General features: G+C 40.6%; 2 protein-coding genes across 2 annotated transcripts; one reads left to right on the top strand and one right to left on the bottom strand.

Annotated features, from left to right (window-relative positions):
• Positions 1-289: 289 nt before the first annotated feature.
• On the top strand, positions 290-11,416 carry LOC135700753 (venom allergen 5-like). Its single transcript, XM_065221385.1, has 4 exons — positions 290-490; positions 10,157-10,725; positions 10,786-11,021; positions 11,083-11,416. The coding sequence occupies exons 1-4, from the start codon at positions 487-489 to the stop codon at positions 11,354-11,356; spliced, it is 1,083 nt and encodes a 360-aa protein (XP_065077457.1). The 5' UTR covers positions 290-486; the 3' UTR covers positions 11,357-11,416.
• A 62-nt stretch (positions 11,417-11,478) lies between these two features.
• LOC135700764 (glycine-rich selenoprotein-like) lies at positions 11,479-12,301 on the bottom strand. The gene is made up of 3 exons (XM_065221407.1): positions 12,158-12,301; positions 11,996-12,080; positions 11,479-11,928 (listed from the first exon to the last, which is right to left on the bottom strand). The coding sequence occupies exons 1-3, from the start codon at positions 12,174-12,176 to the stop codon at positions 11,751-11,753; spliced, it is 282 nt and encodes a 93-aa protein (XP_065077479.1). The 5' UTR covers positions 12,177-12,301; the 3' UTR covers positions 11,479-11,750.
• Between the last annotated feature and the right edge of the window lie 3,775 nt (positions 12,302-16,076).

Here is a 16,076-nt window from a genome sequence, read left to right on the forward strand (position 1 = left end):
GACAATTTGTTATCGATATATCGGCACCGCTCCTCTGAAACTACGACAGCGGCGGGAGTCGCAAGTTTCGTGGTAAAGTCGTTGAGTGGAATAACGTGTGCCGTGTGTTAGGTAGGGACGTAGGTAAGTGCAGAGTCCCGGAAGAGCGGGAGATGGATTTTTCTCAGGTGGAGATGATGTTCTGATCACTCATTCGGAAACGGGGAGAGGAGTCAGCACAATGTAGTCCTACCTCAATTTATGATAAATCACATATAAAGCGGCTGCCTGGACCGGACGGGACGGTTATTCGAGTGCTGACGTGCGTCCCGGTCAGTAGCGTCGCGAAAAGTTTGTGGTTTTACGAGGTTCCCACGGAGGAGCACTGAGTTTGTTTTTTGAACGTTTTGTGCAAGATTTTTGTTTTGTGTTGTTCGTTCGGGATACAAGAAAAAAAAAGCATAGCAGTGCCTGTTGGAAAAAAACATACTTTCAATTCAAATCAGCATGGGTAGGTGAATTGTTCGATGAACTCCTTGGATTGTGATAGTGATTTTTAAATATCGATCTATTGAGAGATTGGATTAGTGATATTTTCTTACATGAGCATGTTATAAGCCTATTTTGATGATTTTTTATAATTATTATAACTCTGTAGTCTGAATAAGGCATACAATTTAGTATTAAGTTTTGAGTTAGTGAAGTAATGAAGATAACCTTTTTTGCTGTTTTATTTATTTGAGTTAGTGTTACCGTTGTTAATTGGGTTCATTAGGAGTATAAAGGTTATGTTGTTCATATTCGTAATCTGCATGTCAAATGACACCGATAACCAAAATTTCATCAATATTGTAGCACTCGACCTATTTTAAATACGTTTGATTACATTAGCAAAAATCACCATCTTAGCGCCCCTAAGTATAGGACTTCTGGGTTCTTTAATTTAGTAAAATATATTGGTTTTTAAATACATCATCTGGAAGAGCTTCGTTTTCTGAGGACTATGATATTTTTACATTTACTTCGATCTCGATTTTCAAATCAAGATTTAATGCAAAGTAACTATTATTTCACTGTTTGATCACAGACAAACAGACATAACCCTGGAAATTTGTTTATCGAACACGCATTTAACGGTAAATTTAAATAGTTGGTAGTAGAGTCGGTGTATAATGAGTCACGCCAAGAGAAAAACAGTTGAACTCGCATCACGGTTTTCTAAAGATTCCCTTTCTTTTAACTTGGCAACAGAGGACTTCTGCATCAACTTCAAATGACTTCTAGCGAGGAAAAAAATTAACGGCTGTAGTAAACCATTATATCAGCGATTTTGTCGAATTATCTTAAGGAAAAATAGTAGAAATTGTCATTACTGATCATTACAAAACGTATCCCATGACAAATGTAATGCTCACTGCGTGTATATGATCATTTCTTCGGTTATATTTAATATTTAATTGCAATACCTTTCGTGGACCTTTCATAGCATGGTAATGCTTGTTTACTTTGCACGATAGGTAGCCGATTTGACAGTTCAATAGGTAGACTTGGCTTCACTCTTGGCGTGACTCATTATACACCGACTCTAGTTGGTAGTACCATAGAGGTAACTCTAAGACTAGAAGGTCCCGAAATAACGTGCTCAACTTTTTGGCTCAGCTCTGGTACTCTCTTCGGTCCCAAGCTAATCGATTCACCCCTCGAAACATAGGAAAACCCAGCGATTCACCCCTCGAAACATAGGAAAATATAAATAGGTAGTACCGCCACCTGTGGTGCACATAATCCATCTGTTCCGAGGGGCAATTCTCTGCTCTCGAGTAATTAATCGAAAATAACGGTTATCATTACTCGTCATTACTCAAAAAAAAAAAATACAATAAAATACAAAATTCGATAAAATACACAAATATTCGACGAATAATAAAAATACACGATAATTCGTCATTTGCACAAAATGCGTCAATTTATTATTTTGTATTTTAATCCGACCTCGAATCACAAAACAATGCATTAATGAGAAGAATTTCATCCATTTTTAAGAAATGGGTCTTAAATCATTTATTAAGTAAAAAAAACTCATTAATGACACAGAGAACAGACGTTGAGGCTCGAACAAAATTTCTCTAAAAACTAGTGTAAATATTCCTATTCGACTTTAGCGCCACTAACAGTGACTTCCCCACTTAAAAACCCTCTTTGACAACGTGATGGCGCTGGCGTTGCACAATTTACACTAGGCACTAAGTGCTGGTAGTGCCAAGTGGCAATTTTCAACAAAAAAAATTATCGATACTAGCGTCAAATTGGTCGAAAGTGGAAAATTCATAGATGAAATCTGGAGATGCTAGCGTCACGTAACGGCGACGTTCCCACTTATCTTTACACAAATTTCTGACCGAATTTGGACGTCTGTTCTCTGTTTTAACACAGAGAACAGACGTCCAAGCTCGGTCAGAAACTTGTGTAAAGTTAAGTGGAAACGTCGCCGTTACGTAGCGCTAGCATCTCCTGATTTCCGCAATAAATTTTGCACTTTCGATCAATTTGGCGCTAGTGAGCTTGAGCTTGAGCTTGAGCTTGATTGACCGCCCACGGTTGCTACTCTGTTATTGCCAGATCAGCTGTAATTACACAGAGAACCAATATACGATGCTTGGGACTAGCAATCATCCTTAATGTGTAAAAACTGGTGATCTTGAATTAGGCAATACCAGCGCCGGCCGCGCCCGAACACAGGTCAAGAAAGGAATGGGAAGGATTGTGTTGACATGACACTCGCTTTGATGGAAGCCGAGAACACCTCTGCACTTCCACGAGGAATCACTGGGATGTTGGATAAGAGGGTTGGGTTTGGTAAACGATAAGCTGAATTAATGTCCTAACGATCATATAACGCGAAGGAGCTTGGGACTAAACCCACGGTCTTCTGCTCAGTAAGCAAAAACGTTTGCCACTAGGCAGACGAGCACCTTTTTAATCACCGAGTTGCTGTTATTACCATGTAGTCATATTAACAAATAAAACGATTGACGAATCTTGATTGTGGATGGGCCTGAGATTAGACTCATGATGTTCTGCTCAGTAAGCAAAAACGGTTGCTCTAAGGCCACCGAGCCCCTCATATCACATAATACCGTTGCTCAAATTTTTGTATCCATTCAAACCCGGAACCAACGACAACAACGAGTTTCGCAAAATACACGATACACAAGCGATTTTACTATAAATCTCTTTGATATGTAAGGACCTGGGACCGCGTTTTTCTGCTCAGTAAGCAGGCCACTGTAACCGACGATCTTTCAAATCCGAAAACTAAAAACTACGAAAAAGTACTTAGGCCTTCATTAAGTTCCACATTCACGCGACGTACAATGTTTCAATTCGCTCTTTACGTATTGTTCAGGCTAGGCCCTTTTCAAAATTTACGCGAGAGATACCCACAATCGTAACCTACTTCGCAAAACTAGTTCCAAACGACAACAAAGGCATAAGCAACGATGGATTGTTGAACTTTGCTGGCTCCGGTGGTGTAGTGCACAGCAAAAAAAAAATGTAATATCGATCAACGTAATTCAAGCTGATGTATGGAATAATGATGTAGGGTAGATGTACCAGTCATGGCTATACGCTCCCATTACGATGTGCTCCAATCATGGCATATAGGATTTCTATAGGCCATGACTGGAACACACCACAACAGGAACGCACAGCCATAACTGGTACATCTACCCTAATTGTAATTTTGTAATTTATCCGCACACACCCTGGTCGACCACTGTAAACCAATCTGCCGTTCAGCGTTTTCGGTTTTTGTTTCTGGATCTTTAGTTGCCTCTGTGATATACTTACTTGCGGCATACTATTTTGGGAATGTATATGAGCGTGTACCATGTACGGTAGCTCATCTCTCATCGTGATGGTGGGACATAGCAGACAAATTAGAGAGAAAACAAGGAGGTATTAGTATTAGTTATAAGTAAACAAACAAAACAAAAGTTAGATAATGCGGCACTGTAACTACTACTATTTTAGAGGTATGATTCGTCATGTTTAACTCAATGTTTCAATTGAGGCAAACTATCTATCTTACAATTACAAAAGCAAACCTAAACTTACAATTATATGCAAATGCAAAATGAAACTTGACACATCATCGTCAATTCCCTTATTCCAGGGCAGGGCCTGACGATTTGAATCTAATTTTGATCAGTGAACGGGCACCATATGGTACATTTTCTCACCATGAACCTATCATTTCCAGCCTATCTGAACTATTTAATAAATGGAAGCCATAACATGGGTTACGCTCCCCCTAAGCGGGCCCTCCGCATCCTGTCTGTCTTATCTCAAATACAAAATGCCAATGGTATGAATGTATCTATATATAACTTGGAAATGACGTACAATCAAATAAACCCGTAACCCACTCACTTGGTCAGGCTTCAGAATCGTCCAGTGGGCAGTGCACTCTACACTCCAAGTTCCCTTTTTTTCAAATTTACCGCAAATTTGATATTTTACCCATTGAGTGTTGATTAGTCACAATGAAACATTGTGACAGAAGTTGAGGTTACTAGTGTATTAAATAATCTAGGTCCTATTTAGGATTATATCTGAAAAATCCAAATCTGGCCAACGCCCACCCTAAACCTAAACCTGTTCTAATCCACCTGAAATGACTAACGAATGGAAGACTTTGACTACCCAGCCATGCAATAGTCTCATTCCGTGCCTTATGGCAACTTGATGATTCTATTGCGCTCATCTTCTGGCACCACCCAGGGGAGACTTGGTCCTGTACCCAATGCTTAACTTATCTCCATTCCACTCAACTACTCGCAATTTCGTGTGATATAGTGGGCGGAATATTATTATATGTGACAATTCAATGCAGACGTCTTTCCAAATTTGGCAGATCGACAGGTAATCGGTGAGTTACCACGATAGTTGCTATTCAACAACTCGACAACGTCCCATCGTCAACGCCTGCTATGAGAATTTCCCATAGCAGACGCCAACGAAATGACGTCATCGAGCTATCGATCAACTACCCTGGTTATCGCCTGGTACCTTATAGCACGATGCTAGGAGGCGAACCGGAAGAATCGATGAGCTACCTCCCCCCTTTCGATCAATTTGGCGCTAGTATCGATAAATTATCTGTTGAAAATTGCCACTTGGCGCTACCAACACTTAGCGTCTAGTGTAAGTTTTGCAACGCCCGTGCCATCATGTTGTCAAAGACGGTTTTTAAGTGGGGAAGTCGCCGTTAGTGGCGCTTAAGTCAAATAGGAATCTTTACACAAGTTTTAAGAGAAATTTTGTCCGAGTCTCCATGTCTGTTCTCTGTGGTGTTAATTAGTAGTTGTGACCCACAAATAAGTAATACCCCGTACATACTATGGCTTATATAATGTAATATAGACTGTCTTGCAATGAGCACTCGTACATCTAGTTTTCACTGGAAATCCTATGTATGAGTGCTCATTGCAAGACAGCCTATATTACATGATATCCAGCATTTTACGAGCGCTTATGGCCGCCATAATCTGGCTGAGTTTTTGGTAAGGAACATATGATTTGACGTTTGACTGGTAAACGTTCAAACCTTTCACAAGCCAAACTTCAAATCTTATGTTCCCTACCAGAAACTCAGCCAGATTGTGGCGGCCATAAGCGATCGTAAAATGCTGGATAAGCCATAGTCTGTCCGGGGTATAACAGTTGTTAAGATTGATTACATTAGTATCGTGATCGATACGAAGGTGGCGTATTCTGATTTAAATTTCACTTTCCTTGCAGAATAATGATCTGCACGCTATTTAAAAACTACCCAAATTTGGGTAGAATCCACTCAGATCGGTCAAAACTGAACCTACGCAAAAATGGGTAAACTGTGTTAGTAGTGACAAGTTGACAAATGGGCAACAATGGATCAATGAAAATGCTGAGGTTTTGACAGAAATTTGCTGTGGCTACCGAGGGGGACGACTCTATCTACGAGGCAGAAAAGATTGTGTTTTGCTGTGGCTAGCTGCGCGCACGCTGAGTAGATAGAAAGAAGATTGATGGCGATTATGCGCGATGCAAGTAGATGCGAGAAATGATTGAAGATTGATTCGCTAGTGTGAGATTTGTTGAGCATCTAGACTTGAGATTTAGATGTGTCGCCCCCCCTCGGTGGCTTCCACAGTATTTTATATATGATTGCCCATATACAGTAGCGCCAAAAGCATGCCGTGGTGGGTTCTGATATCTGTCAAATTGCATTAACTTTTTTTAGAACATCATCATTTTTGTAATTAGGTTGTTTAGGGGTATTGACGTTAATACATATTCGTTATCTGCATTAAAAATCGAACCGAACTACAAAATTTCAACAATTTTGAACCACTGGCACTATTTTAAATAAGAGCGATTACATTAGCAAAAATCACCATCTTAGCGCCCCTTGGTGGGACTTTATATGGGAGCGAACTGTCAACGAATAGATTTAGTGTCAACGACCAAAAAATTAAATCTTGATTTAAAAATCGAGGTGAATGTCTACGGGATCGATAAAAATATCGTTGTGCTCAGAAAACGAAGCTCTATCAGGTGATGTATAAAAATCTGTATATTTTCGAAGTTAAACAACCCAATTGTGGATCAAAAACAAGGTGTCGCATAACTAGTTTTGGCTTTGCTTTGATTCGCCAATTGCATTTACTCGCCATCTGAGAGTCAATCGTCACTTTGATTCTTCAATTATCTTACGAAAGATGCAACAAACTAGCCCACGGCTGATAGTCTTAAGGTATTAGTACACGAGACAAATATTTGTCTTGATTTGACAGATACATTTAACACAGAGAACAGACGTTCAAGCTCGGTCAGAAACTTGTGTAAAATAAGTGGGAACGTCGCCGTTACGTGGTGTTAGCATCTCCTGATTTTCTCTATAAATTTTCCACTTTCGACCAATTTGGCGCTAGTATCGATAAATTTTCTGTTGAAAATTGCCACTTGGCGCTACTAGCACTTAGTGTCTAGTGTAATTTGTGCAACGCCAGCGCCATCATGTTGTCAAAGAGGGTTTTTAAGTGGGGAAGTCGCCGTTAGTGGCGCTTAAGTCGAATAGGAATCTTTACACAAGTTTTTAAAGAAATTTTGTTCGAGCCTCCATGTCTGTTATCTGTGCATTTAATGTATCTGTCAAATTAAGACAAATATTTGTCTCGTGTACTAATACCTTTATTCATAAAGCTAACCTAAGCTAGCCTCCAAACAAACAATTTTAGCTGCAGACTAGCTTATACAGGCAAAAATGAGCTGTAAAAGGTAAATTTTTTGCTGTATAAACTAATATGCACTAGAATATGCAGCTAAAATTGTTAGTTGGGCATCTTCCACCAGCTTTCATCCATGATCCACTCTTTTCTCTGATTGTGCCTGGGGAGAGGTGACTGTCAAATACGAACAATCGTCGCCTAACTGGTTCCTTCTTCTTCTTCTTCTTCTTCTTCATTCCTTTAACGTCGGTCTCTGTTCCACAAACTAGTGCCAATCACCGACGGACATCGATTGCCATCCATTGACGGCAAACGAATGTGCAGGAAGGCAGCTTCCACACCTGCGTATATAAGTTACGGCTTACCTGCCAGCCTATATAGCTGGCCCGAAAGTTGTTCGGATTTGGGTGAAACAAAACAACAAAAAGAAAATGCAATTTTAGACGTCTAATAGCTACTTATCTTGTCCTCCACACTGTTGCTGTTCGGTGGGGCCCTTCGACGACGGTATGGCGGCGGTTCTGCTACAAAGCACGGATTGTGCTGACCGGTTACACCTACTTCACTTTTGGCTGCCTAGCAGCGGTCCTTAGTTTAGCGATCTTAGAATCTGGGATTGAACCCAGACCATTTGGGGTGTGAGAAAGCAGTAATAACTGGTTCCAAACGACAGCAAAGCCGTAAGCAACGATGGTTTGTTTATGTTTGGAACCAAATTCACTTCCTTCGGAAGGGAAGTAAAGCCATTGGTCCCGGCCCATGTGTGTTGTGAATGGGTGCGTATCCTACGCAGGTGTGAGAGCTGCCTTCCTGCACATTCTGTTGCCGTCAATGGATGGCAATCGATGTCCGTCGGTGATTGGCACTAGATTGCGGAACAGAGACCGACGTTAAATAAAGGAAAAGAAGAAGAAGAACCAAATTCACAAATGGAAAATCAATGAGCGTAAACAGGCGAGGCCCAGTAAATTTATCGTCTCTTTAATTCTCTGGCTGATTAAATGGATGACGGAGTTTGACGTCACACTGCTTCAACCGTTTAAACAGCGGGAGAACGAAAGAGATGAGAAATTCACTGAGCCTTACATATTTACATCTCATTGATGGATATTCAGTAGGCCGATTTGGCAGCACATCCAATTGTTGCAGTTCAAAAGTGACTTATTAAAACAAAAATAATCTTATTTTGAATTTATTTGAATAAGTATTATCGAAACAATTAAATGCAATATAATTTCAAGTGGAATTGTTTGTTCAAAATTTCAACTGGAATTGTTGGTTCAATGCAAACAATTTTCTGTCCGTGCAAATTGTTCTCACTTTGCCAAAGCAAAGGCATTTTTGATAACCGTCCATTTTTTGCCTTGATTGGATTTCCGTCGATCTTGTTTTCCGTGCTGAGCACCAATGCTACCGATGCCAGGGAGGCAGCTCCCACACCTGGACCCTGCCTATCGATATGTGCTATCGACCCATCAACTCATGAACCGGCGACCAACGGCTTTACTTCCCTTCCGAAGGAAGGCGTGATCAGAGATTTTATGCCTCAGAACGTCCCGGTGGTGCCGACTGGGATTGAACCCAGGCCTGCTGCACTACACCACCGGCGCTGCAACCGTCCATTATTCTTCCTCCTTTAAAAAGTGAAAATATCTGCTGAATTTTCTATTCTGCGTTAGTTTACTCTTGAATCGCCACCCGAGTCTCTCCTCTCGACGCAAAGTCCGTACAATGCGTACATGGATCTCACCGATTAGAAGGTAATGGTCAGACACAATATTTTCCGGGCGTCAAGAAGGCTCCGCTTTCGTCAATTTGATGTGCTGGGGCTAGGACTCTTAATAACAATGTATAACTCTTTAAAGATTTAAGCGTAAATAAGTTACATTTTTCAAAATCTTTGAAATCAACGTTGTTTGAAGCTTGAAGCATCTTTGACACGTGGACACTATGGCACGTGGAGTATGATGCAGACCTGAGAATGCAGATTGCTCTTTAATTTTAAATGTTGATTGACATCTGAATAAAAACTCATTGCATGTTGTTAATTTGATCCAATCGATCGATTGCTTTTGCTGACGATTGTTGTACAATTCGTTTTTTTTTCAATGGCTTACTTTGATCTCATCGATCAGTCACTGCTTCAGTCATTCTTTAAGTAAGAACTGCAACCAATCTTACGTAACTCAATAAATTGTTTTGATCCTAGTAGCCGACATCGTAAAAAGGAGGCAATTAATTAGAACCTAACCCGACAGACAATTATATAACAACAGCCTGCTATAAAGATGTTTCCTCTGCATCTCTTATGAAGCAAGAAAACCAATAAACTAATCGCGCTTTCGTGAGAATCTAGAGGTATTAAGCAAAGTTTGAACTCAGAGACGAACGATCGTCCCGCAGAGAAGATGAAAACAAATAAATGGAATTCGTGTATAGGCAACCCTCGAGGCAACCTACCCAACCGTCGGATATAGCAGCAGTGCCATAAAATCAATAATTAGCGTAGGTACTTCAAGGGAGATGATGATCGTTCTGGTGCGGGGAAAAGGAAGAGTGCCGTGGTTTGTTTGAAATGACGCGTTCATCACCTGTATATGATTTACGGAAGGCGCAAGGTGAAGCATGCATGGGGTGGGAATTGTCAGGAATTCAAACCATGATGCTTTTCAATTCATCACAACCGCGCGCTCGGTCGCACGCCATGCGGGAAACGAATCGATCTATCACATGCTTCTCATTCTATGCTGTCTTAAAATGCTTCCTTGCTATTGTCTTGGGGGTCTTCTTGATCGTTTGAAGCGTTCAGAGATAAGAAGAGACTCCTTGTGATCGTGTATTTTGTTGAAAACTTTTTTTTTGCTACGATAATAAGCTCCATGTATTCTGCTGTTTTTTTTTAGATACTGCCAATTATCGACGCCTAATTAGCCAGCGGTCATCACCGGTGTCGTGGTCGTTGTTATGGAGTTTGTTGTTGGTTGCTGCGATTGCGCTTCAGAGGCAAACCCACGGGGCCTCCTTTGATCTTGTTGATGTGCTGTACGAGTACGACGGCGGCGACTATGATGGTGGGGATTTTACGGTGGAGAGTACCTCGCAGGGTATCACATTGACGGAGCCGTTGGAAGAGGATATCGTTACTGTTACTGCTATTGCGAGCACCGAAGAAGATGCTGAGGAGAAACTCGAGGAGTTGAGTCTGACAACCGAAGCGCCAGTGGGGAACGATTTCTATTGCCAGGAAGATTTGTGCTTGCAGTACGACTTCACCGGACAGTTGGTGGCGAAGAAGCACGTGGCCTGCGGTCGCGATGGATCATTTGCGGAGGATTGTCCGGCCGGGAGGACCCTGTTCAAGATCGATCCTCAGATCAGAGCGTTTATCATTCATTTGCACAATGAAGCGAGGAATCGACTGGCCAATGGATCTGTCAGTGGGTTCGAGAGTGCACTGAGGATGCCTACTGTGGTGAGATGGTTCTCTTGGTAATTGGAAGGGTGGGAAATTTACACTTTTTTTCTTCCGTAGGAATGGAATGACGAGCTTGCTGAATTGGCCGAATTGAACGTTAAGAGTTGTCAGTTCAAGCATGACGAGTGCAGAAATACAGATTTGTATCGCCAAGCTGGTCAGAACTTAGCAATTGGTTACTACCCAGTGAGGGAGGATATTTTTAACATCCTGGATAAGTTGACCAACCTGTGGTTCAACGAGTACAGGGATGCCACTCAGCAAGTGATGGATGAGTACGATAATCTACCGAAGTGAGTCGTTTTCACATACTATGTTGGAACTTGTATACAAGTTCGGTGTTTGTTATTTCAGCGCCACTATCGGTCATTTTACGCAGATGGTGAGCGACCGGACCACCAAGATCGGATGCGGAATCGTCATCTACCCGAAGAAGGTTTCCGGCTTCACGTTCAAGGTTGTGCTGTTCGCTTGCAACTACTCAATAACGAGCATCTTCGGTCAGCCAGTGTACAGGAGGGGTCCAGCAGCGGCCAGTTGCCACAATGGACCCAATCCGTTTTACGAGAGCTTATGCAGCGTAGAAGAAAACCAGTTCATAAGATCAGTGCCTTATTACGAAAATTAACTATTTTGTTGTTCATACATATTTTGTTTTATGTTAAAATAAAATGCATATTTACTCCTACCCACCATTTATTCAAACAGTTATTTTACACAAGAAATTATACAGAAATTAGACTATGTTACCAATAAACACAAACAATACAAAATCTGACATTTTCATCTTCACTTTGAGCTCTCAAAACAAAGTTGGAAATATCAGCTTCATACATTTCGACGCAAGTCATCAATCGAGAATCCTCTTCGAAATAAGTCCGCCCGTGGTTTAGCGTAGGTTTAGGACTTACTCGTCATACGAAAGAGTGCAACATCTTTCAGATTCCCTAACGACAACATTCGGAGACAGCAGCGTCCACCAGGAAGAGCAGAGCAATTCCCAGCCGGACGCTTTACCGCGCTCATCCGCCCCCGGGGATGGTGCAATCCCTGAGGGTCATCATTCGGCCGATCGGCCGTTGCCGTGGTCCTCCCGGTGGAGGAGGGCCACCACCGCCGCCGCCTCCACCACGTCGAACGCTACTGGTGTCCGACGAGCCAGAGGAACTATTGGAATTCAAATCGAACAGTGTCCTAAAGCTGCAAGAGGAAATTGAATGAGTCAAGGTCACTTGCGAGGGAAGATTATTCTCGAAGCAACACTTACAACATGACGAAGAAAGCGAAGAACCCGGCGATCATTCCCTTGAAACGTTCGACGCTCCATGGTTGGGATTCATGGACCCTTCCGTCTGTGGATGGGAGGAAAATAACAGGAAAAATGAATACCTATACCTAATGGGATTTTCACTCTTCAGAATTTTCTTACCTCTAGCAATATACACCATTGTGAGGAGATTCTACTGCTGGTCCGATTGCATAGCAGATTGGTCGGGCCAAGCTCCGGGAAATGTATAAGAATTAGACGAAATCCTTCACTACCTTTGTGCCAATGTTTTTCCCGTTTTTCAGAATTTCACAAAAAGTAACCAAAGTGCACGTCACTCCTTTGACGAAAGACTCCCCCAATTTGACAGCTTCGCTCAATAAGGAACGAAACGGAAAACGAAATCATGCTTGTGCACGGACGATCAGATCAACTCAAAATGTTATTAAAAGTGTATTCAGACCATTCAAATATTACGTACAACCACCTAATACCTTGTACAGACATACAAAGTTCACTGTTGTACTACCGTTGTACTGCTTTAAGCTAGTACCACAAATTGTACGTTTTGAGGTACTTGATTAAAGGAGTACAACGGTACTAATTTGTATGTCTGTCTGTGGTATAATAATCAATCGAACACTAATCCCGCATAAACGCGAACCATGATTTGACCTTACCGATAATAATTATTTATAATCCCTGCTAAACTTTTACCGACAATCAATTCGAAACTAACCATTTTAAATTGGCTCACTACTTGACTAGCCTATTGGTCCCAAGCAAACGATTAACGTATCCCATACTAATCAAGGTTCTAGTACTACACTATGTTTGTTTTGATTCGCTATGAAAGTTTGACAGATAAAATGAGGGGTTCATGGATTTTCTTATGTTTCAAGGGGTGCATCGATTAGATTGGGACTGAAAATTGTACCAGAGCTGAGCAAAAAAGTTGAGCACGTATCTTTTAGACCTTCTGGTTTTAGAGTTACTACCTCTACTACCTCTATGCTTTTACTGAAATGGCTATGGAACTTTACATGAACGTTTGTATGATAAAGTTTTAACCTTATGTATTACGTTTTTTTATGGGGACTTTAAACATAATGGGTTGTTGAGAATCAATCTTCGGAAAAGGAATTAAATTAAAACCTTTTTATTTATGATTTTTGATAACTTTAAAGAAAATAGTTATAGTAGTCAATCGTACACGGAGATGAAAAACTACCCAAAATTACGCACTCTTTGCACACTGTCAAATAATCATTGTACACAAAATCAACTTTGTTCAAATCAAAACAAAAAAACTAACCCATCTGGTGGATGATGGCACAAGCTTCCAAGAAAATTCTATTACAGTGAACCACATTATTTTAATGGATTTCTTCGCCAGTAAGTCGTCTGTCACTTCGTTTGTGGTAATACCATAGAGGTAACTCTAAGACCACTGGGTCCCGAAGAAAATCATTATTATTTTTGGCTCACTCAGTACCAGAACAACGGTCCCAAGCAGTCCCAAGCTATTTCACTCACCCCTGCATGTTCTGCATGAATCCACACACCCCTGATGTTATCTGTCAAACTTTCATAGCGAATCAAAACAAACATAATGTAGTAATAGAATTTCAACTAGAATAGGGTACGTTAATCAACAATCAATACGAAACTAACGATTTTAAATTGGCTCACCACTTTAGTAGCCTATTGGTCCCAAGCAAACGATTAACGTACCCTATTCTAGTTGAAATTCTATTACTACACTATGTTTGTTTTGATTCGCTATGAAAGTTTGACAGATAACATCAGGGGTGTGTGGATTCATGCAGAACATGCAGGGGTGAGTGAAATAGCTTGGGACTGCTTGGGACCGTTGTTCTGGTACTGAGTGAGCCAAAAATAATAATGATTTTCTTCGGGACCCAGTGGTCTTAGAGTTACCTCTATGCGTTAATCGTTTGCTTGGGACCAATAGGCTACTAAAGTGGTGAGCCAATTTAAAATCGTTAGTTTCGTATTGATTGTTGGTAATACAGTATCAGGTAACGAATTCAAACCACGAGAAAGGGTCCCGGACGATTCTGCTGTCTAAATATGCAGGGTGGTTACTGAACCAGGGTATCTTGGAAAAAATATCCAGAGATGTATTTGCAGACCTATGAGCACCTGAACGTATTTGCAATTATTTCTGAGACAGCTGATATCACGAGAGAATCTATGAGAGACGGTATTTGAATTGTTGGACAGTTGAATATCTTTAGAATAAAACTTAATTATCCTGAAATATTGGAAAAAATATAATGAAAAGTTATTGGACACCTATGAGCTATTCAACGCTTTGCAATAATATCTGAGAAACCTAGAAAATTTTCGGTATGTGATCATCCTGCAGCCTTTGGTATAATTTCTGAGACACCTGGTATCATGACAGAATCTCTTAGAGACGTTAGCTGAATGTTGAACAGTTACAGATCTTCAGAATAATAGTTGATTATCCAGAGGTATTGAAAAAAAATACCCAAAGAATTTTTTGGAGAGCTGATCTGGTCAGATCTGATAATCTGAAATTCTTTGGTATAATTTCTAATACCCCGTTCACATTACAGCCTATATCACGTAATATAGGCTGTCTTGCAATGAGCACTCATACATAGGATTTCCAGTGAAAACTAGATGTATGAATGCTCATTGCAAGACAGCGTATATCACGTGATATACGCTGTAATGTGAACGGGGTATAAGTCACGTGGTATCATAAGAGAATGTCGAGAGACGCAATTTCAATTGCTGTATACCTTCAGAATAGTACATATTTAACATGAAGGCATGGACAAATATCCTGAGGATTTAATGGTGGTCTTTGGAATAATTTCTGAGCAACATGGTATCATAAGAGGATATATGAGATACGGGATTTGAATTATTGGACAGTAGAAGATCTTCAGAATAATTGATGAACCAGAAGTATTGAAAAAATATCCAATTTTTTTTTTTCAGATCTCTAATAACCTGAAGATTTTAGGAAAAATTAGGATTCAGCTGGTTTATTGAGAGATGTATATGATGTAAAGCAAATTTATTTGCTCGATAAATTTGTCGACTCCGAACAATAGGGTGGGTGAGCCAGTAGTGGAGATACTAAGCCAATTTATCAATTAAATAAACGATGTACACACAATTGTAATACGTCAATCTATAGCTTTCAACCTCTATTTTAATAGAAAAATATTACATTGTAATAAAATTGCATCAAATTTTAGAAAGATCGTCCTCGAATTAATAGGAAAACTGTTCCAGTAGTTGTGGTAGTTGCAAACTTTGGTTCCCATAAGAGCAACCGTAACGGCACGCTGCTAAACTCATTTTAGCAGCCCTCATCATAGCGCAGCTACCGTATCGGGGGTTGCCATACGAGTAACTAAAATAGCAGTCGGCTTCTCGGTGAGAAGCGCGTTACCAAATTTGGCAGCGCGATAGCAGCGCGGGAGAATGGTTGCTATTCGTCAAAATGCTCACTACCGGTACGGACAAAGGTGAGTAAATTGATAACCACGATAGCAGCGACCGGTGTGGAGAAGAGTGACTAAACCAAAATGAGAGCGCTGTGCGCTGTTAAAATAGTCGCGCAAATGACAACGACCGTTACGGTTGCTCTAATAGTGGAATGCGTTGGTTTCTTATGGGTTCCACAACTATAGGTGCAAAGGAGTGAAAATCTTAAGGAAAATTAATTATTTTCCGTCACTTTTGGCCATATTTTAAGTTTGAAATATGCAAATATGCTTTATTTTAGGAGAGCTACCGATGAAAAATATTCTTATCCGGATCCTCCTCACTATTCTGCCACAACCTCCATAGACCTTTTTGACGTTTAATAATCTTTCTCTATCTAGCACACATGAATGAATGAACGGTTTATTTTCCCACTAATCTGTTTCCCTCTTGCTCGCACTCGTTCAATTTAAATGGTGCAGTAGTGTGCGCTGATTAAACGTCAAAAAGCTCTATACCGCAACTATAGGTACACCACTATTACTGGAACACCTACCCTAATAGAATGAGATTTCGTTTTGTCATCTCG

This window comes from Ochlerotatus camptorhynchus, unplaced genomic scaffold (genome assembly GCF_037179485.1).
Source record: "Ochlerotatus camptorhynchus isolate MF236.1 unplaced genomic scaffold, CSIRO-AGI_Acam_v1.1 ptg000141l, whole genome shotgun sequence".
In the NCBI taxonomy this organism is placed as follows: domain Eukaryota; kingdom Metazoa; phylum Arthropoda; class Insecta; order Diptera; family Culicidae; genus Ochlerotatus; species Ochlerotatus camptorhynchus.

Coding starts and splice junctions, on each gene's coding strand:
- LOC135700753 (XM_065221385.1), top strand. Junction 10,726..10,785: donor CACTGAGGATGCCTACTGTG/GTGAGATGGTTC, acceptor TTTCTTCCGTAG/GAATGGAATGACGAGCTTGC. Junction 11,022..11,082: donor GAGTACGATAATCTACCGAA/GTGAGTCGTTTT, acceptor TTGTTATTTCAG/CGCCACTATCGGTCATTTTA.
- LOC135700764 (XM_065221407.1), bottom strand. Junction 11,929..11,995: donor TTCGCTTTCTTCGTCATGTT/GTAAGTGTTGCT, acceptor TTCCTCTTGCAG/CTTTAGGACACTGTTCGATT.